At 45.1% G+C, this 22,779-nt stretch overlaps 1 protein-coding gene across 1 annotated transcript in view; it reads right to left on the minus strand.

Moving 5' to 3' along the window:
* Positions 1 to 22,538, minus strand: part of IREB2 (iron responsive element binding protein 2) — a 143,688-nt gene extending 121,150 nt beyond the window's left edge. The window contains exon 1 of the mRNA XM_040413632.1: positions 22,438 to 22,538. Coding sequence (XP_040269566.1) covers positions 22,438 to 22,494 — 57 coding nt within the window. The 5' untranslated portion in view covers positions 22,495 to 22,538. The remainder of the gene's footprint in view (positions 1 to 22,437) is intronic.
* Between the last annotated feature and the right edge of the window lie 241 nt (positions 22,539 to 22,779).

Here is a 22,779-nt window from a genome sequence, read left to right on the forward strand (position 1 = left end):
TGGCCCAGACTAACATTTATAAATTACTACCTGAGTTTCTGGTGGGGGTCAGGGGCGAAGCGTGACCACTGGCTTGAGTTCTCCTGCTCCTGCAGCTGTGATCATGCTCGCACTGTGAATATACCTCGCCGGCGCGAGCACACACACGTTGATTCTTGCCGGCGCGCGGACTGGAATCTATCCGGCGCATGCGCAGTGAGAAAATGCCCAGCTGACTGCGGGAGCCCGAGACGGGATCGTGCAGTCACAAGGGGCACACCGTGCAGGCGCCAGACTTGCGCGATACCAAGGAATAGAAAATATGTAAATCACAGTCAAAGAGGGGACAGGTAAGGCTTTGTTCACATCACCGTTCAGCCTTTCCGTTGTCCTGCACCGTTTAGGAGCAGGAGAACGGAAAGGACGGAAAAGGCACATAACTGACGCCAAACTGAGTCAAACGGAGCCCATAGACTATAATGGGGTCCGTTATGTTTCCGCTCAGAAGATGATTTTTAAGCGGAGACAAAAGTCCTGCATGCACAACTTTTGTCTCCGCTTAAAAATCATCTTCTGAGCGGAAACATAACGGATCCCATTATAGTCTATGGGGTCCTAAGGGCTCCGTTTGACTCAGTTTGGCGTCAGTTATGTGCCTTTTCCGTCCTTTCCCTTCTCCTGCTCCTAAACGGAGCAAGACAACGGATAGACTGAACGGTGATGTGAACGAAGCCTCATATGTGGGCTTTGCTTGATTTGAAGCAAGGAGGCCTCTGCCCCCTTGACTTCAAGCTCACAGGAAACCGAGCGCTCAAGGAGATTAAAAAAGCGGTTTTCTCAAGTATGGATTATCAAAATTTCTGGCTCTATAATGTAATGCTGGCAGTTTTATATCACTTTTGGAGGCGACAGGTTCCCTTTAATGATCATGTAAAGGGATTTTGATGTTTCTATCATCAGTTTAACCACCTCAGGACCGCCGTACGCAGGATTGCGTCTTTGCGGCGGTCCTGTTGTTCTGGGTGGACGCGCCGGTGCGTCCTCTCGCGAGACGCGAGATTTCCTGTGAACGCGCGCACACAGGCGCGCGCGTTCACAGGATCGGAAGGTAAGCGAGAGGATCTCCAGCCTGCCAGCGGCGATCGTTCGCTGGCAGGCTGGAGATGTGATTTTTTTAACCCCTAACAGGTATATTAGACGCTGTTTTGATAACAGCGTCTAATATACCTGCTACCTGGTCCTCTGGTGGTCCCCTTTGTTTGGATCGACCACCAGAGGACACAGGCAGCTCAGTAATATGTTGCACCAAGCACCACTACACTACACCCCCCCCCCCCCCCGTCACTTATTAACCCCTTATTAGCCCTTGATCACCCCTGATCACCCCATATAGACTCCCTGATCACCCCCCTGTCATTGATTACCCCCCTGTCATTGATCACCCCCCTGTAAAGCTCCATTCAGATGTCCGCATGATTTTTACGGATCCACTGATAGACTGATCGGATCCGTAAAAATCATACGGACGTCTGAATGCAGCCTTACAGGGGAGTGATAAATGACGGAGGTGATCACCCCATATAGACTCCCTGATCACCCCCCTGTCATTGATCACCCCCCTGTAAAGCTCCATTCAGATGTCCGCATGATTTTTACGGATCCACTGATAGACTGATCGGATCCGTAAAAATCATACGGACGTCTGAATGGAGCCTTACAGGGGAGTGATCAATGACTGTGGTGATCACCCCATATAGACTCCCTGATCACCCCCCTGTCATTGATTACCCCCCTGTCATTGATCACCCCCCTGTAAAGCTCCATTCAGATGTCCGCATGATTTTTACGGATCCACTGATAGACTGATCGGATCCGTAAAAATCATACGGACGTCTGAATGCAGCCTTACAGGGGAGTGATCAATGACTGTGGTGATCACCCCATATAGACTCCCTGATCACCCCCCTGTCATTGATTACCCCTCTGTCATTGATCACCCCCCTGTAAAGCTCCATTCAGATGTCCGCATGATTTTTACGGATCCACTGATAGACTGATCGGATCCGTAAAAATCATACGGACGTCTGAATGCAGCCTTACAGGGGGGTGATCAATGACAGTTGGGTGATCACCCCATATAGACTCCCTGATCACCCCCCTGTCATTGATCACCCCCCCTGTCATTGATCACCCCCCCTGTCATTGATCACCCCTCTGTAAGGCTGCATTCAGTCTTTTTTTGGCCCAAGTTAGCGGAATTTTTTTTTTTTTCTTACAAAGTCACATATTCCACTAACTTGTGACAAAAAATAAAATCTCACATGAACTCACCATACCCCTCACGGAATCCAAATGCGTAAAATTTTTTAGACATTTATATTCCAGACTTCTTCTCACGCTTTAGGGCCCCTAGAATGCCAGGGCAGTATAAATACCCCACATGTGACCCCATTTCGGAAAGAAGACACCCCCAGGTATTCCGTGAGGGGCATATTGAGTCCATGAAAGATTGAAATTTTTGTCCCAAGTTAGCGGAACGGGAGACTTTGTGAGAAAAAAATAAAAAATATCAATTTCCGCTAACTTGTGCCAAAAAAAAAAAATTTCTATGAACTCGCCATGCCCCTCATTGAATACCTTGGGGTGTCTTCTTTCCAAAATGGGGTCACATGTGGGGTATTTATACTGCCCTGGCATTCTAGGGGCCCCAAAGCGTGAGAAGAAGTCTGGTATCCAAATGTCTAAAAATGCCCTCCTAAAAGGAATTTGGGCCCCTTTGCGCATCTAGGCTGCAAAAAAGTGTCACACATCTGGTATCGACGTACTCAGGAGAAGTTGGGGAATGTGTTTTGGGGTGTCATTTTACATATACCCATGCTGGGTGAGATAAATATCTTGGTCAAATGCCAACTTTGTATAAAAAAATGGAAAAAGTTGTCTTTTGCCAAGATATTTCTCTCACCCAGCATGGGTATATGTAAAAAGACACCCCAAAACACATTCCCCAACGTCTCCTGAATACGGCGATACCAGATGTGTGACACTTTTTTGCAGCCTAGGTGGGCAAAGGGGCCCACATTCCAAAGAGCACCTTTCGGATTTCACTGGTCATTTACCTACTTACCACACATTAGGGCCCCTGGAAAATGCCAGGGCAGTATAACTACCCCACAAGTGACCCCATTTTGGAAAGAAGACACCCCAAGGTATTCCGTGAGGGGCATGGCGAGTTCCTAGAATTTTTTATTTTTTGTCACAAGTTAGTGGAAAATGATTATTTTTTTTTTTCATACAAAGTCTCATATTCCACTAACTTGTGACAAAAAATAAAAACTTCCATGAACTCACTATGCCCATCAGCGAATACCCTGGGGTCTCTTCTTTCCAAAATGGGGTCACTTGTGGGGTAGTTATACTGCCCTGGCATTCTAGGGGCCCAAATGTGTGGTAAGGAGTTTGAAATCAAATTCTGTAAAAAATGACGAGTGAAATCCGAAAGGTGCTCTTTGGAATATGGGCCCCTTTGCCCACCTAGGCTGCACAAAAGTGTCACATATCTGGTATCTCCGTACTCAGGAGAAGGTGGAGAATGTGTTTTGGGGTGTCATTTTACATATACCCATGCTGGGTGAGAGAAATATCTTGGCAAAAGACAACTTTTCCCATTTTTTTATACAAAGTTGGCATTTGACCAAGATATTTATCTCACCCAGCATGGGTATATGTAAAAAGACACCCCAAAACACATTCCCCAACGTCTCCTGAATACGGCGATACCAGATGTGTGACACTTTTTTGCAGCCTAGGTGGGCAAAGGGGCCCACATTCCAAAGAGCACCTTTCGGATTTCACTGGTCATTTACCTACTTACCACACATTAGGGCCCCTGGAAAATGCCAGGGCAGTATAACTACCCCACAAGTGACCCCATTTTGGAAAGAAGACACCCCAAGGTATTCCGTGAGGGGCATGGCGAGTTCCTAGAATTTTTTATTTTTTGTCACAAGTTAGTGGAAAATGATGATTTTTTTTTTTTTTTTTTTTTTCATACAAAGTCTCATATTCCACTAACTTGTGACAAAAAATAAAAACTTCCATGAACTCACTATGCCCATCAGCGAATACCCTGGGGTCTCTTCTTTCCAAAATGGGGTCACTTGTGGGGTAGTTATACTGCCCTGGCATTCTAGGGGCCCAAATGTGTGGTAAGGAGTTTGAAATCAAATTCTGTAAAAAATGACGAGTGAAATTCGAAAGGTGCTCTTTGGAATGTGGGCCCCTTTGCCCATCTAGGCTGCAAAAAAGTGTCACACATCTGGTATCTCCGTACTCAGGAGAAGGTGGGGAATGTGTTTTGGGGTGTCTTTTTACATATACCCATGCTGGGTGAGAGAAATATCTTGGCAAAAGACAACTTTTCCCATTTTTTTATACAAAGTTGGCATTTGACCAAGATATTTATCTCACCCAGCATGGGTATATGTAAAAAGACACCCCAAAACACATTCCCCAACTTCTACTGAATACGGAGATACCAGATGTGTGACACTTTTTTGCAGCCTAGGTGGGCAAAGGGGCCCACATTCCAAAGAGCACCTTTCGGATTTCACTCGTCATTTTTTACAGAATTTGATTTCAAACTCCTTACCACACATTTGGGCCCCTAGAATGCCAGGGCAGTATAACTACCCCACAAGTGACCCCATTTTGGAAAGAAGAGACCCCAAGGTATTTCGTGATGGGCATAGTGAGTTCATGGAAGTTTTTATTTTTTGTCACAAGTTAGTGGAATATGAGACTTTGTAAGAAAAAAAAAAAAAAAAGAAAAAAATCATCATTTTCCGCTAACTTGTGACAAAAAATAAAAAGTTCTATGAACTCACTATGCCCATCAGCGAATACCTTAGGGTGTGTATTTTCCGAAATGGGGTCATTTGTGGGGTGTTTGTACTGTCTGGCCATTGTAGAACCTCAGGAAACATGACAGGTGCTCAGAAAGTCAGAGCTGCTTCAAAAAGCGGAAATTCACATTTTTGTACCATAGTTTGTAAACGCTATAACTTTTACCCAAACCATTTTTTTTTTACCCAAACATTTTTTTTTAATCAAAGACATGTAGAACAATAAATTTAGAGCAAAATTTATATATGGATGTCGTTTTTTTTGCAAAATTTTACAACTGAAAAATGTCATTTTTTTGCAAAAAAATCGTTAAATTTCGATTAATAACAAAAAAAGTAAAAATGTCAGCAGCAATGAAATACCACCAAATGAAAGCTCTATTAGTGAGAAGAAAAGGAGGTAAAATTCATTTGGGTGGTAAGTTGCATGACCGAGCAATAAACGGTGAAAGTAGTGTAGTGCAGAAGTGTAAAAAGTGGCCTGGTCTTTCAGGGTGTTTAAGCACTGGGGGCTGAGGTGGTTAATTGGTGTGTTTTTTTTAAAATATATAACTAGAAGGGTGTTCATTACTAATTACCGTATATATAAATTCATATTCTAGAATCTCAATGTATACGTAAAAGAATTACTTCAGTCTCAGAAAACCTTTTCTTGGGATTGTAGACACAGGTGATAATAAGCAAACACTGTGTCTTCACCAAGAAAATAGTTAAGAGTGTTATAGTGTGTGTCTTAATTAAATAGGAAAATGCCATGAATAGAGTAGGACTTCGGAGTGTGTGACTATACTGGAAGTCAACAGAAGTGTACATATAATTCTGAACAGAAAGGACTTCTTTTTGGTCCTAGATGTTCATAGTAGCTCTAACCGCTTTTAATATCTGATCTGTATCCTGAATGGGAAAAAAGGGTTTACCACCCCTGTCCCCTTCAGAAGATGAGTCTGAGCCCAGTTGACCACTTTCTAACAAAAACTCTTCATCTTCTGACCCAGAGATATCGGAGTAAACTGACGGAGACTTAGGCTGGGTTCACACCTAAGCGTATTCGATAAGCGCTTTTACAGGCGTTTTTATCGGGCGTTTTTGTATTTTGGTGTGTGATTAACCACAGAGGCATCCAATGAAAAACTGCCACAATACGCCCCAAAGAAGCTCCTGTACTTCTTGGGGCGTAGGGCGTTTTACAGCGCGTTCCTACAAGCTGTAAAACGCTCAGGTGAGAACCATGCCCATAGGGAAACATTGGTTTTTGCCTGTTGAGCGTTTTACAGCGCGTAGGAACGCGCTGTAAAACGCTCAGGTGTGAACCTAGCCTTATCCTGGGACTTATGAGGAACTTTCTTGGATTTAAGTGCGTTCCCCACTTCCTCTCTAATTAACTTCTTTATGCATTTCATCATGAAGGGTGACTTTTCCGCAATTGTAGATTCAATTCAAGGGCGACAAAGTATCTTAGTATAGGTGGGAGCTAACTTCGCTTTACACAATCCACATTCTTTATATTTCGTTTTAGAGGATGCCTTTTTAGGTTTATCCTGAAAAACAACACACTGCCATAAGCCAGTATTCAATAGAACAGAACGTATCACCGTACATACCCTCCATCCATACCACATTCCTTCTGGTCACCAGTACTTTCCATGACCTTCAATAGCCTGGATCCAGACCTTCCCGACAAGGACCCTCGGCTTCTAGCTGGGCATTTGAATTTAAATCCGATTTTCCCACACTTCCTGACACGCTATCCCGAGCGTTCCGTGAGCACATGATGCTCACCAGGCCGGCCTTCCTTTATTATAATGTGGCTCCGCCCCTTTCCCAGCCTCTAGTCTGCAGCATGGGAACCAGCCGCTGGCCGACTGCTGAAGCCGTCCACAATAGCGGGTGACCACCCAACGGTTAGTAAGGGGACTCAGGGCCCCCCCCCCCCCCCTGCACTTAGTATAGCACTTCCCGCCGTACCGCTCCTTAAGACGCAGGCTGTAAGCTAGGCTACTGGTGTGTTGAGCGGAGAACTCACCCCGCGCACACCCCCCCAGCTGAAACTAAAAATGTTACCCAGGTAGAAACTACTCACCTTTATGGCCAAACCTGTAGGACAGGAAACCACTGAGTAAGGGAGTGGCTCCTCCTTTTTTATACCTGTAGGTTTCCTGTCCTGGGGGGGGGGGGGGGGGTAGACCCTCTCTCATGGTGCTGTAATGGACGATTGGCAAAATCTACCTTCACTACAGATTTCATCATGTACCTTTCTAACAGGTCAGAGAATAACATTTTGGGTGGGAGTTCTTTAACCACCTCAGCCCCCTTAGCTTAAACACCCTTAATGACTAGGCCACTTTTTACACTTCTGCACTACACTACTTTAACAGTTTATTGCTCGGTCATGCAACTTACCACCCAAATGAATTTTACCTCCTTTTCTTCTCACTAATAGAGCTTTCATTTGGTGGTATTTCATTGCTGCTGACATTTTTACTTTTTTTTGTTATTAATCGAAATTTAACGATTTTTTTGCAAAAAAATGACATTTTTCACTTTCAGTTGTAAAATTTTGCAAAAAAAACGACATCCATATATAAATTTTGCTCTAAATTTATTGTTCTACATGCCTTTGATAAAAAAAAAAATGTTTGGGTAAAAAAAAAAAAAAAAAAAATGGTTTGGGTAAAAGTTATAGCGTTTACAAACTATGGTACAAAAATGTGAATTTCCGCTTTTTGGAGCAGCTCTGACTTTCTGAGCACCTGTCATGTTTCCTGAGGTTCTACAATGGCCAGACAGTACAAACACCCCACAAATGACCCCATTTCGGAAAGTAGACACCCTAAGGTATTCGCTGATGGGCATAGTGAGTTCATAGAACTTTTTATTTTTTGTCACAAGTTAGCGGAAAATGATTTTTTTTTCTTTATTTTTTTTCTTACAAAGTCTCATATTCCACTAACTTGTGACAAAAAATAAAAACTTCCATGAACTCACTATGCCCATCATGAAATACCTTGGGGTGTCTTCTTTTCAAAATGGGGTCACTTGTGGGGTAGTTATACTGCCCTGGCATTCTAGGGGCCCAAATGTGTGGTAAGTAGTTTGAAATCAAAATCTGTAAAAAATGGCCGGTGAAATCCGAATGGTGCTCTTTGGAATGTGTGCCCCTTTGCCCACCTAGGCTGCAAAAAAGCTTCACACATGTGGTATCTCCGTACTCAGGAGAAGTTGGGCAATGTGTTTTGGGGTGTCATTTTACATATACCCATGCTGGGTGAGAGAAATATCTCGGTCAAATGCCAACTTTGTATAAAAAAAAAAATGGGAAAAGTTGTCTTTTGCCAAGATATTTCTCTCACCCAGCATGGGTATATGTAAAAAGACACCCCAAAACACATTGCCCAACTTCTCCTGAGTACGGGGATACCAGATGTGTGACACTTTTTCGCAGCCTAGGTGGGCAAAGGGGCCCACATTCCAAAGAGCACCTTTCGGATTTCACCGGCCATTTTTTACAGATTTTGATTTCAAACCACTTCTCACGCATTCTGCCCCTAAAATGCCAGGGCAGTATAACTACCCCACAAGTGACCCCATTTTGGAAAGAAGACACCCCAAGGTATTTCGTGATGGGCATAGTGAGTTCATGGAAGTTTTTATTTTTTGTCACAAGTTAGTGGAATATGAGACTTTGTAAGAAAAAAAAAATTAAAAAAAAAAAAAACATTTTCCGCTAACTTGTGACAAAAAATAAAAAAATTCTAGGAACTCGCCATGCGCCTCACGGAATACCTTGGGGTGTCTTCTTTCCAAAATGGGGTCACTTGTGGGGTAGTTATACTGCCCTGGCATTCTAGGGGCCCTAATGTGTGGTAAGTAGGTAAATGACCTGTGAAATCCGAAAGGTGCTCTTTGGAATGTGGGCCCCTTTACCTAGACTGCAAAAAAGTGTCACACATGTGGTATCGCCTTATTCAGGAGAAGTTGGGCAATGTGTTTTGGGGTGTCTTTTTACATATACTCATGCTGGGTGAGAGAAATATCTCGGCAAAAGACAACTTTTCCCATTTTTTATACAAAGTTGGCATTTGACCAAGATGTTTATCTCACCCAGCATGGGTATATGTAAAATGACACCCCAAAACACATTGCCCAACTTCTCCTGAGTACGGCGATACCAGATGTGTGACACTTTTTTGCAGCCTAGATGCGCAAAGGGGCCCACATTCATTTTATGAGGGCATTTTTAGACATTTGGATCCCAGACTTCTTCTCACGCTTTAGGGCCCCTAGAATGTCAGGGCAGTATAAATACCCCACATGTGACCCCATTTTGGAAAGAAGACGCCCCAAGGTATTCAATGAGGGGCATGGCGAGTTCATAGAATTATTTTTTTTTGGGCACAAGTTAGCGGAAATTGATATTTTTATTTTTTTCTCACAAAGTCTCCCTTTCCGCTAACTTGGGACAAAAATTTCAATCTTTCATGGACTCAATATGCCCCTCACGGAATACCTTGGGGTGTGTGGGTATGGTGAGTTCATGTGAGATTTTATTTTTTGACACAGGTTAGTGGAATATGAGACTTTGTAAGAAAAAAAAAATATATTTCCGCTAACTTGGCCCAAAAAAGTCTGAATGGAGCCTTACAGGGGGGTGATCAGGGAGTCTATATGGGGTGATCACCCCCCTGTCATTGATCACCCCCCTATAAGGCTCCATTCAGATGTCCGTATGTGTTTTGCGGATCCGATCCATGTATCAGTGGATCCGTAAAAATCATACGGACATCTGAATGCAGCCTTACAGGGGGGTGATCAATGACAGGGGGGTGATCAGGGAGTCTATATGGGGTGATTGGGGTGATCAGGGGTGAATAAGGGGTTAATAAGTGACGGGGGGGGGTGTAGTGTAGTGTGGTGCTACATATTACTGAGCTGCCTGTGTCCTCTGGTGGTCGATCCAAGCAAAGGGGACCACCAGAGGACCAGGTAGCAGGTATATTAGATGCTGTTATCAAAACAGCGTCTAATATACCTGTTAGGGGTTAAAAAAAAACACATCTCCAGCCTGCCAGCGAACGATCGCCGCTGGCAGGCTGGAGATCTACTCGCTTACCTTCCGTTCCTGTGAACGCGCGCGCCTGAGTGCGCGCGTTCACAGGAAATCTCGCGTCTCTCAAGAGGACGCGCCGGCGCGTCCAGGAGGAATCAATCAACCACCTCCAGGACGCGTCGCTGCGTTCGGCGGTCCGGAGGTGGTTAAAGGGAACCTGTCATCTGGATTTTGTGAATAGAGTTGAGGACATGGGCTGCTAGATGGCCGCTAGCACATCCGCAATACCCATTTTACATAGCTCTGTGCGCTTTTATTGTCTCAAAAAAAAAAAAAAAAAAGATTTGATAGATATGCAAATTAACCTGAGATGTGTCCTGTCCCTGAGAGGAGTCCAGCACCGCCCTGCATCCTCCAAATCTCCTCCTTGTTCCCCGACGTCACAGAGCTAGAGCGCTGTAATCTCGCGATGAAAGAGCTAGCGCATGTGCAGTTTGTTTCCTGGGGCTGATGACAGCACAGGGAAGGAACACTATGCGCAGTGTCGGCATAGTGTTCCTTCCCTGTGCTGGCATCAGCCCCAGGAAACAAACTGCACATGCGCTAGCTCTCGCATCGCAAGATTACGGCGCTCTAGCTCTGTGACGTTGGGGAGCAAGGAGGAGATTCGGAGGATGCAGGGCGGTGCTGGGCTCCTTCACGCTGGACTCATCTAAGGTTAATTTGTATATGTATCAAATCGTTTTTTTGACACAATAAGAGCACACACAGATATGGGGACTGGGTATTGCGGATGTGCTAGGGGCCATCTAGCAACCCATGTCCTCAGCTCTATACACAAATTCCAGGTGACAGGTTCCCTTTAAAGAACTCCCACCAAAAAGGTTCCCTTTAAGATTACCAGGGAAAGGATATCACTTAAGTAGCTCATTGGTAGGTTACCAAATATTACCAAGTCTTAGATCTGTAGGGTGTCAATGAGGAGTTTCTACCTCTTTCTTAACCATCCACCATACAACCGTGCTGGTGGAGAACTCGGCATCATCAACTACTGCTGGACACAGAAGACTCCACACCATGTCTACAGGTACATTCCACAATCTACTTTTTGCTGGAGATTTATGATCTCCCTGCTCCAGTTTTCTGGCAGTAAAAAGTAGTAAACACAGTGTTTGCGACTTTAAATGCCATTGCGATAACATAGTCGCAAGTGGCAATTCTACGCCACCCTTTTTTTAAATATAAAATTTTTATTTGAGTTTTATAATATTAACAAAAACAGCAAATGGCATAAAAATCCCATATAACAACTCAGAAAACAAAAAGGTCCATCATCTATACCAGGGGCGCCTAACCTGCGACCCTGGAGCTGCTGCAAAACTACAATTCCCAGCATGCCTGGACAGCCTACAGCTAACAGGGCATGTTGGGAGTTGTAGTTTTGCAACGGTTTGAAGGCAGCAAATTGGGCGTCCCTGATCTATACAGAAAGACACATTCAGTTCAACAAAAGAGCTTTTTCAATCATAAGAAAGAAGGATCTACATATTCAGCGAGTACAATGAAATCACAAATAAATAGTCGAAACCTTAAACGCATATATCATCATGCTTATCACGTTTATCATGATGATGATGATGATGATGATGATGATGATGATGTGGTCCACTGCCCGGGCCCATAAGTAGTGAGACAGACAATTCTGGGCCAGAGGGACTTCCCTGCATGATCTCTCTGAGATACCAATCTGTTAACGTAAATGGCAATACCAATTGTGCGAATTCTTCCGCTGAGAAGAAAGTCATCTTGCAGGTCAACCAACGTTTGAAGAAACTTGCTGTACGTTGACTTTTACAGTGTTCAGCATCTAGTTTATCTAAGAGCTAATCTTCATTTATGCCAGTTTTCTGGTGTAAATGAAGACAAATCGACGGTTTCTGTTTAGGTCACTTTTACACTAGCGTATTTTGCGGATCCGTCATAGATCTGCAAAAACACTTCTGTTACAATAATACAACAGCATGCATCTGTCATGAACGGATCCGGTTGTATCATGTCTTCTATAGCCATGACGGATCCGCCTTGAACACCATTAAAATTTAATGGGGGACGGATCCGTTTTCTATTGTGTCAGAGAAAACGGATCTGTCCTCATTGACTTACATTGTGTGTCAGGACGGATACGTCTTGCTCCATACACCACGGACAGAAAAACGCTGCTTGCAGCATTTTCTGTCCGCGATGGGGACGCAACCAAAAGGAACGGAATGCACTATGGATCATTCTGTTTCGTTCAGTTTTTTCCCCATTGGCAATGAATGGGGACAATACAAGCGTTTTCTTCCGCTATTGAGATCCTACGACGGATCTCAATAGAGGAATTGAAAACGCTAATGTGAAAGTAGCCTAAGGCGCACAGACTGCAGGCGGTTGTGCCTGAGCCCCACCATAAGTTAGTTACATCCTCCTCCAGGGATATCAGACTGGCATAAAACGCCGGTCTATGATAAATCTCCCCCTATGCCTGCAGAGTCCATCACTGTCCAGAAAGAACTGCGCTGCAGGCAGTGCTATTTTAAAAAAAATATTGGACGAGGCAGCGAAGCCAGACAAAAACCCTATTGTAAGGCCGCATGCACACGACCGTTGTGTGTTTTGCGGTCCGCAATTTGCGGAATGGGACGGACAGCCTTCAATATAAATGCCTATTCCTGTCCGCAAAGCGCGGACAAGAATAGGACATGTTATATTTTTTTAGCGGGGCCATGGAACGGAGCAACAGATGTGGACAGCACATGGAGTGCTGTCCGCATCTTTTGCGGCCCAATTGAAGTGAATGGGCCCGCATCCGATATGGACCAAAACAACGTCCGTGTGCATGAGGCCTAAGTCAGTTGTGTCTGTCAAGCAAGCTATTCAGTACTGGGTTGAAGTTGGTTTACGAAGGAAACCAGGATACAGATGTGAACAGAGCCTTAAAGGTGATGCCCAAGTTTACTATAAGTTTGGCCCATTTTTACCAATGCTGTAAAATAAAATAAAAATGACTATATACTCACCTTTCTGCTGTGCCCTTCTGTCCTCCTCCTCAAGGCTGCGGCGGTGAAGTGCAGGTATACAGCTGTGAAACATGACTGGCTGCAGCGGTCACATGCCGTAACCTGCACTTCACTGCTGCTGCCTGTAAACAAACAGTGGGAGGTAGACTGGATCGATGGCACAGAAAATGGTGCAAGTACACTGAGCAAAAATATAAAAACGCAACACTGTGTCCCTATGCCACCTAATGCTATAAAATGAAAAAAATATTATGAACACTGAGCATTTTGCATGAGCTGAACTCAAAGATCTGAAACATTTTCTACACAGAAGACCCATTACTCTCAAATATTGTTCACAAATCTGTCTAAATCTGTGTTAGTGAGCACTTCTCCTTTGCCGAGATAATCCATCCCACCTCACAGGTGTGGCATATCAAGGTGCTGATTAGACAGCTTGAATATTGCACAGGTGTGCCTTAGACTGCCCACAATAAAAGGACACTCGGAAATCTGCAGTTTGATCACACAGCACAATGCCACAGATGTCGCAACGTTTGAGGGATCGTGCAATTGGCATGCTGACTGCAGGAATATTTACCAGAGCTGTTGCTCGTGCAATAAAGGGTCATTTCTCTACCATAAGGCGTTTCAGAGAATTTGGCAGTAGATCCAACCAGCCTCACAACCGCAGACCAAGAGTAACCACACCAGCCCAGGACCTCCACATCCAGCATGTTCACCTCCATGGTCGTCTGAGACCAGCCACCCGGACAGCTGCTGCAACAATCTGTTTGCATAACCAAAGAATTTCTGCACAAACTGTCAGAAACCGTCTCAGGGAAGTTCATCTGCATGCTCGTAGCCCTCATCGGAGTCTGGACTAGGGTTGTTTCGATACCACAGTTTTGATTCGGTTTCGATACCATAAAAAAGTATTGCAATACTCAATACCATGCAAAAAAAAATTAAACGCCAAAAAAAGCTGTGTGTATTCTGCATTTTATGGAGCGTCCGGCCCATAATCGAACAGTCCTATCCTACTCTTTGGGGGGACGTTTACTGCATAGGAGATTTTTTTTAATATTTTAATAGTTTGGACTTTTTGGACATGGCGATATGTAATATGTTTATTTATTTTTTATATATTTCATATGTAAAATTGGGAAAGGGAGTGATTTATACTTAATAATTATTATTATTTTTTTTTACTTTTTATTTAATAAGGGGCTAGAACCTGGGATCTTTTACTCCCTTGTCCTATTCACCCTAACAGAGCTCTATTAGGGTGAATAGGACTTCACACTGTCCGTGCTGCCCTGTACATAGTACACACAGCAGCAGGGAGCCGACTATGGCAGCCAGGGCTTCAGTAGCGTCCTGACTGTCATGGTAACCAATCGGAGTCCCATGATTACACTTCTCGGGCTCCGATCAGAAGCTGCCACTGCCACCAATGAGAGGAGGTGAGGGGACTCTGTGGCTACTGCCTCCAATGATTTTAATACTGGGGGGGTAGGGGAGGGCACACTGCGCCACCAATGATTTTAATACTGGGAAGGGGGAGGGCGCACTGCACCACCAATGATAATAAACGTTTAATATACAAATACAGCCGGCGGCAGAAACACATTGCCGGCACCCGACCTCTGACAGGGAGCTGCGATCAGCGGCAGTTAACCTCTCAGGTGCGGCACTTGAGGGGTTAATTGCCACAGACGCAGCGCCCTGTCAGAGGTTGGGTGCCAGCAATGAGTTTCTGCCACCTGTATTTGTAATGTATTAAACATTAGTTATCATTGGTGGCGCAGTGCCACCTCTTCGTTCCCATTGGTGGCAGCGGCACAGGGGGAAGGGAGAGACTGCTTTCTTCTCCCCGTGCTGCTGAGGTAACATGGCCGCACTATCCACGTTCTCCGATACTGGGCTGTGCACTACACAGCCTAGTATCGATAAAAGGCAAATCCCGGTATCGTATCGATACCGGGACAAAAGTATCGATTGACTGCAGTTTGTCGTTGTAACTAGGGATCGACCGATTATCGGTTTGACCGATATTATCGGCCGATATTCAGGATTTTAAACGTTATCGGTATCGGCATCTATTTTGCCGATATACCGATATTGGGACGTATTGGGAACACAGAACGCGCTGCTCTCAGCGCTCTCTGTGTTCCCTCCACAGCACAGGGGAGAAGGAAGCAGTGTCTCCCTCCCCCTGTGCTGCCGCTTCCACCAATGAGAGGAGAGAAGATAAGAGGAGAGGAGGGGAGGGGCTGTGGCCACCGCTCCACCAAGGAAGATAAGCCTTTCATTAATTCATATACAGGAGGCGGAAGCTGGCTGCAGAATCACATAGCCGGCTCCCGACCTCTATGAGCAATAGCTGCGGTCCGTGGTAGTTAACCCCTCAGGTGCCGCGGATCGCAGCTACCGCTCAGAGGTCGGGAAACGGCTATGTGATTCTGCAGCCAGCTCCCGCCTCCTGTATATGAATGATTGAGAGACTTATCTTCATTGGTGGCGCAGTGCGCCCCCCCTCCCAAGCCCCCAAGTATTAATCATTGGTGGCGCAGTGCGCCGCCCCCACCCCCATCCCAATAGTAAAAACATTGGTGGCGCAGTGCGCCCCCCCCCCCCCCCAGTATTAATCATTGGTGGCAGGGGCCACAGGATCCCCTCTCCCCTGCTCCTCCGATCGGAGCCCCAGCAGTGTAATCCTGGGGCTCCGATCGGTTACCATGGCAGCCAGGACGCTATTGAAGCCATGGCTGCCATGTTCAGCTCCATGCTGCTGTGTGCACAAAGCACAGAGCAGCAGGGACAGTGCGAGCTCCTATTCACCCTGATAGAGACCTATCAGGGTGAATGGGACAAGGGTTCTAGTCCCTAAGGGGGCTAAAAGTTAGTAAAAAAAAACAAAAAAAAAAAAAAAAAAAAGCACAAAAACAAACAAACAAAAAAAAAAAACACAAAAATATTAAGTATAAATGAAAAAGATTTACCAAAAAAACAATAATACACATTAACAATAAACATATTAATTTTCAGCAGATTTGTGTAGGAAATTATTTTTTTCCCCCAGAATATCGGTATAAATTATCGGCCTGAAAGTTCACAAATTATCGGTATCGGCCCTAAAAAATCAATATCGGTCGATCCCTAGTTGTAACCGACTTGAGTGGGCAAATGCACACATTCAATGGTGTCTGGCACGTTGGAGAGGTGTTCTGTTCACGGTTGAGTCCCGGTTTTCACTGTTCAGGGCAGATGGCAGACAGCGTGTGTGGCGTCGTGTGGGTGAGCGGTTTGCTGACCTCAACATTGTGGATCGAGTGGCCCATAGTGGCAGTGGGGTTATGGTATGGGCAGGCGTATGTTATGGACAACGAACACAGGTGCATTTTAGTGATGGCATTTTGAATGCACAGAGATACCGTGACGAGATCCTGAGGACCATTGTTGTGACAATTATCCACGACCATCACCTCGTGTTGCAGCATGATCATGCACGGCCCATATTGCAAGGATCTGTACACAATTCCTGGAAGCTGAAAACATCCCAGTTCTGATCCTATAACTGGACATGTCGCCCATTGAGCATGTTTGGGATGCTCTGGATCAGCGGATACGACAGCGTGTTCCAGTTCCTGCCAATATTCTGCAACTTCGCACAGCTATTGAAGAGGAGTGGACCAACATTCCACAGGCCACAATCAACAACCTGATCAACTCTATGCGGCGGAGATGTGTTGTACTGTGTGAGGCAAATGGTGGCCACACCAGATACTGACTGGTTTTCTGACACCCCCCTTCAGTAAGGCAAAACTGTGCCCATTTCAGAGTGTCCTTTTATTGTGGGCAGTCTAAGGCACACCTGTGCAATATTCATGCTGTCTAATCAGCACCTTGATATGCCACACCTGTGAGGTGGGATGGATTATCTCAGCAAAGGAGAAGTGCTCACTAACAGATTTAGACAGATTTGTGAACAATATTTGAGAGTAATGGGTCTTTTGTGTATATAGAAAATGTTTCAGATCTTTGAGTTCAGTTCATGTAAAATGGGAGCAAAACTTTCAGGCCGATAGCCGATAATTTATACCGATATTCTGGGAATTTTCATTTTTGGGAAAAAAAAAATTCCTACACAAATCTGCTGAAAATTAATATGTTTATTGTTAATGTGTATTTTTTTGTTTATTGTTAATGTGTATTTTTTTGTTTATTGTTAATGTGTATTTTTTTTTTATAAGTCTTTTTCATTTATACTTAATATTTTTGTGTTTTTTTTTAACTAACTTTTAGCCCCCTTAGGGACTAGAACCCTTGTTTTATTCCCCCTGATAGATCTCTATCAGGGTGAATAGGAGCTCACACTGTCCCTGCTGCTCTGTGCTTTGTGCACACAGCAGCATGGAGCTTACCATGGCAGCCAGGGCTTCAATAGCGTCCTGGCTGCCATGGTAACCGATCGGAGCCCCAGGCTTACACAGCTGGGGCTCCGATCGGAGGAGCAGGGGAGAGGGGATCCTGTGGCCACTGCCACCAATGAGTAATACTGGGTGGGGGGGGGGGGGCGCACTGCGCCACCAATGTTTTTACTATTGGCCGGGATTGGGGTGGGGGGGCGCACTGCGCCACCAATGATTAATACTGGGGGGCTTGGGGGGGGCGCACTGCGCCACCAATGAAGATAAGTCTCTCATTCATATACAGGAGGCGGGAGCTGGCTGCAGAATCACATAGCCGGCTCCCGACCTCTATGAGCGGTAGCTGCGATCCGCGGCACCTGAGGAGTTAACTACCGCGGACCGCAGTTAATGCTCATAGAGGTCGGGAGCCGGCTATGTGATTCTGCAGCCAGCTCCCGCCTCCTGTATATGAATGAAAGGCTTATCTTCATTGGTGGCGCAGCGGCCACAGCCCCTCCCCTCCTCTTGTCTTCTCTTCTGTCATTGGCGGCAGCAGCAGCACAGGGGGAGGAGACACTGCTTCCTTCTCCCCTGTGCTGCGGAGGGAACACAGAACGCGCTGAGAGCAGCGCGTTCTGTGTTCCCAATACGTTATCGGTATGTCGGCAAAATAGATGCCGATAACGTTCAAAATCCTCAATAATCGGCCGATAATATCGGCCAAACCGATAATCGGTCGATCCCTAACACATACCTATTCATTTCAATGGGCCCACAAAAAAAAAGTGGATGTGGGGCTTGGACTGGAACTGATTGTCCTGCAACTCCCTCATTACAGTACATGGGGTGGAAGTAAACCTTAGACAAAGGGCTTTTGCCATTCTTTGGAAGAAAGAGGAACCTGGCTTGGGTGTCACTTTCTACTGGCCAAGAGACAAACCTCACAGCTCAGGTTCCTGCAATGAAAATTCAAAAGGGGCTTTTTCTTCAGAAATTAATCTTTTTGTAGCCAGTGACATACGCCAACATGTCACACAGCTCATTGCATCCAGGGCTGTGGAGTCGGAACACCAAAGCTCCAACTCCTACTCTCTGTTGGTGGAAAAGCAGTGACCACACAGGTAACATCTCCGACAATAAAATCAGAGCCTTAGGCCTTTTGCACACAAACTTTTTTTTTACGTTTACGTTCCGTTTTTTGCTTTCCGTATACAGAACCATTCATTTCAACGGGTCCACAAAACAAAACAGAAGGTACTCCGTATGCCTTCCGTTCCCGTATTTCCGTTCAAAGATAGAACATGTCCTATTATTGTCTGCATAACGGACAAGGATAGTACTGTTCTATCAGAATCCTGCTGTTCCGCAAAAAAAAAAAACGAATGCACACGGGCGTCATCCGATTTTTTGGCGGATCCGTTTTTTGTGGACTGCAAAATACTGAAAAAGCAATACGGTCGTGTGCAAGAGCCTTAGGCTACATGCACACGAACGTATTTTGTTTTCGTTTCCGTTCCGTTTTTTTGGCGGATAGGATGCAGACCCATTCATTTCAATTGGTCCGCAAAATATGCGGACAGCACACCGTGTGCTGTCCGCATCAGTATGTCCGTTCTGTAGCCCCGCTATTCTTGTCCGTTTTGAAGACAAAAGCATTGTTACAATGGATGCACAAAAAAAAAAAAAAATGGATGACATATGGACATCATCCGTTTTTTTTTTTTCGCGGACCGCAAAACACATACGGTCGTGTGTATGTAGCCTTACATTCATAGAATAGAAATATATTTTATTATTAACATGTCTAAACGTCAATTAATTATACAAATATTAAATAAGAGATGATTTTTTTTTAAGCTGGAATCAGATTAAGGGCTTGTTCACACGACCATATGGTTTTGTGGTCAGTTTTTCACGGATACATTGCTCCGTTTTTGTTGCTTTTCCGTTCCAGTTTTCCACAAAAAACAGGAATTTTGTAATCATTGCAAACACCAAACATGTGCAAAATGGGCTGTGCATAGCATTTCTACAGCATGGATCTGCAAAAAATGGATGACATACGGACATGTGTTCCGAATGCATTCCGTTTTTTATACGGACCCATTGACTTGAATGGAGCCACTGAATGTGATTTGCGGACAATAATAGGACCTGACTCAAAATGTTGCGGAACGGAAAAAAAGAAATACGGAAACGGAATGCATACGCCGGAGTATGTTCCTTTTTTTTGCGGACCCATTGAAATTAATGGTTCCGTATACAGAATGCAAAAAACGGACCGTATACGGAAAGCAAAAAACGTTCATGTGAACAAGCCCTAAGGCTGAGTTCACATCAGCATTCAGCCTTTCCGTTAACGGAGCAGGAGAACGAAAAGGACGGATTCGGCACATAACTGAGCCGAACGGAGCCTACGGACCCCATAGACTATAATGGGGTCCGTTAGGTTTCCGCTCAGAAGATGATTTTGGAGCGGAGACAAAAGTAGTTCATGAGCGGAAACCTAACGGACCCCATTATAGTCTATGGGGTCCGTAGGCTCCGTTCGGCTCAGTTATGTGCCGAATCCGTCCTTTTCATTCTCCTGCTCCATTTAGGAGCAGGAGAACGGAAAGGCTGAACAGTGATGGGAACTCAGCCTCAGTAACTTTTTTTCCCAACTCCAGGCAAAAATGGCTTCGACACCAACTCCACTGTCCTGATTGCATCACTATAGAGAAACGTGACAAGAAGGATGGACACCTACAAGAAAGGTCGCTGGAGGAAGAAGTACCATCCCTGGAACTCCTCTTAAAGGGGTTGTCCCACAAAAAAATGCATGAGCTCTTAGAAAGAAATTCTTGTGTACTATATGAAGTTGGATTTTCATTTTTTACATTAATCATGGGATAATCCCTTTAAATTCTTGGCTTTCCTCAAATCACATGAGTAGGATAAATACAAGACCGGCTTGTAAGCCCGATGAAAAGTAAATGGCCCACGTCTACTAAGCCTGTCTAATATTCAGACAGCGAGAACATGGACGCTGCAGTCAAAAGATGTGCCACACTTATTGCAGAGACACACGCTGTGCGATTTGTCACTTCTTGCTAGAAGAGATCGATCTGTAATAAAGAACAGACGATTACTTACCTGACCAGATCCTGCGCTACCACCCAGTTCTCCTGGCAAGACTCTGTTTTCCCAGGACTTCCCCCATCGACAACACTTGACCGATGCAGCCAATTACTGGTCCCAGAGGTGCACTGAGGAGGCCGGTAATTGGCTGGAGCACTCACATGATGTCAATGTCATGTCACAGAGGCTTGCAGGGAGAACTGGGGGGGGGGATCTGTCAGGCAAGTATCACCTATTCTTTTATCACAGATCGATCCCGAGAGTTGTCCACTTAAAGGCGAACAACACCTTTAAAGTGACCAAAGTCAAAAGAAGTCAGCCGAATGACGCCTATCTCTCCCGATTGCGCCACACGAGTTCAGTTTGGCCGAGAACATGTGTTGTCGAAGGGTAGAAAGTCGCTGTCAGACACTGCTGGCTGCAGCTTTTCTCCAGGGAGAAATAAAGGATCAGGTGTAAAAATTCTGTTCTCCCCCCTAGGGGAGCTGGCGGAGAACAGGAGCTCCCCATCCACATTAGACTGTCAGCCTAGCCCACCGTTCTCGGGGAGCTTGGACAATACCTTGAGGCTAGGGCTACACGATGATCCGCAATGTGCGAAGGTAGCCTTACACGCGTGACGTCTTATAAGGACAGTCAATGGTGTCACACTGCGACTCAACAGTCGCACAAAAATCCATTTTAGGCTACTTTCACACTCGCGTTTGGTGCGGATCCGTCATGGATCTGCACAGACGGATCTGTTCAGATAATACAACCAGATGCATCCGTTCAGAACGGATCCGTTTGTATTATCTGTATCATAGCCAAGACGGATCCGTCTTGAACACCATTGAAAGTCAATGGGAGACGGATACGTTTTCTATTGTGCCAGATTGTGTCATAGAAAACGACTGACTTACATTGTGTGTCAGAGCGGATCAGTTTGGCTCAGTTTCGTCAGATGGACACCAAAACGCTGCAAGCAGTGTTTTGGTGTCCTCCTCCAGAGCGGAATGGAGACGGAACGGAAGCAAACTGATGCATTCTAAGCGGTTCCTTTTCCATTCAGAATGCATTAGGGCAAAACTGATCCGTTTTGGACCGCTTGTGAGGGCCCTGAACGGATCTCTCAAACAGAAACCAAAACACCAGTGTGAAAGTAGCCTTAGATGGATTTATGTGCGACTGTCACGTCTCAGTTCGACACTGTTGACGATCATAAAAAACGTGACGGGACAAATGTCCTCATGTAGCAGTACCTTAAGGATTGCGGATTTCATGTGGAAAAACCGCAGTGTAGTACAGTACCAGCAAAGGTAATGAGATTTGATAAATCTCACGTACACCTTACGTATATTTTCCTCACAGAGAGTGACCTGCCCCATGGATTTTGATATCTGCAGCAGATCGGGGCAAAACCACATCAAAATCTGCAAAAAAAATAAAATCCACAAGTAACACATGCAGATTTTGGTGGCGAAACAGAGAAATCCTGGGTGAAAACCTGCACGGTGTACTGTTAACCTGTGTACGCGCGGTTCTTCAGCCGCCTTCCTTCTGACCATTATTTTATACCAGAATACGGCAATAAGAAATTTGGCGCAGATTATGATTCCACTAAACCGTGCCCTATTAAACAGAAGACAACAGAAACATCAAAAACATGGCGCAAGCACAGACAGAAAGCGGTGCACAGCTTAGTAAATGGGGGTCATTCACTTCAGCTGGACATATGCATTGTGCTCTATGGAGGTTACCATGAGGAAGCCAGCCTGCCCTGAGGTAAACCACCAACATGCACAGTAGCTGCAGCCAGAAGGTCCTTCAGCAAAACAACAGAAAGGAATGCACAATCTATCGCGATAAGACCAGCAGGTATCGCAACAGACGTGGCGAGCACGGGACAAGGCTGGCGGCTAACAACACAAACAGCAGTTCACGGGGTGAGGTCTCACCGACTGAACCGAGGACGTCTCCGTCTCCCCGTCACCTCCCGAGCCTGCAGTCGCCATGTTGACTCCACCGGAGCCAGCTGCCCGATGACGTCGACTTTGCGTTTTTTTTTTTTTTTCCCCATGCAACTTTATTGGTAAAATGCAACCTTAATAAAGATTATTTGCTTCACTTCAACAAAAGGAGCTTTATTGAAACATGATATAGACAAACAAAATAAACTGTGCTTGATATTATCTGATATAGGTGGAACTGAGGAATGCTGAGGGTGAGAATGGACAAAGGAATTGTTACCAATGTGACATTATTGGCTTCCCGGGGTCTATATTGTGCTGTATAGTGAC

Source organism: Bufo bufo, chromosome 1 (genome assembly GCF_905171765.1).
Source record: "Bufo bufo chromosome 1, aBufBuf1.1, whole genome shotgun sequence".
NCBI lineage: Eukaryota > Metazoa > Chordata > Amphibia > Anura > Bufonidae > Bufo > Bufo bufo.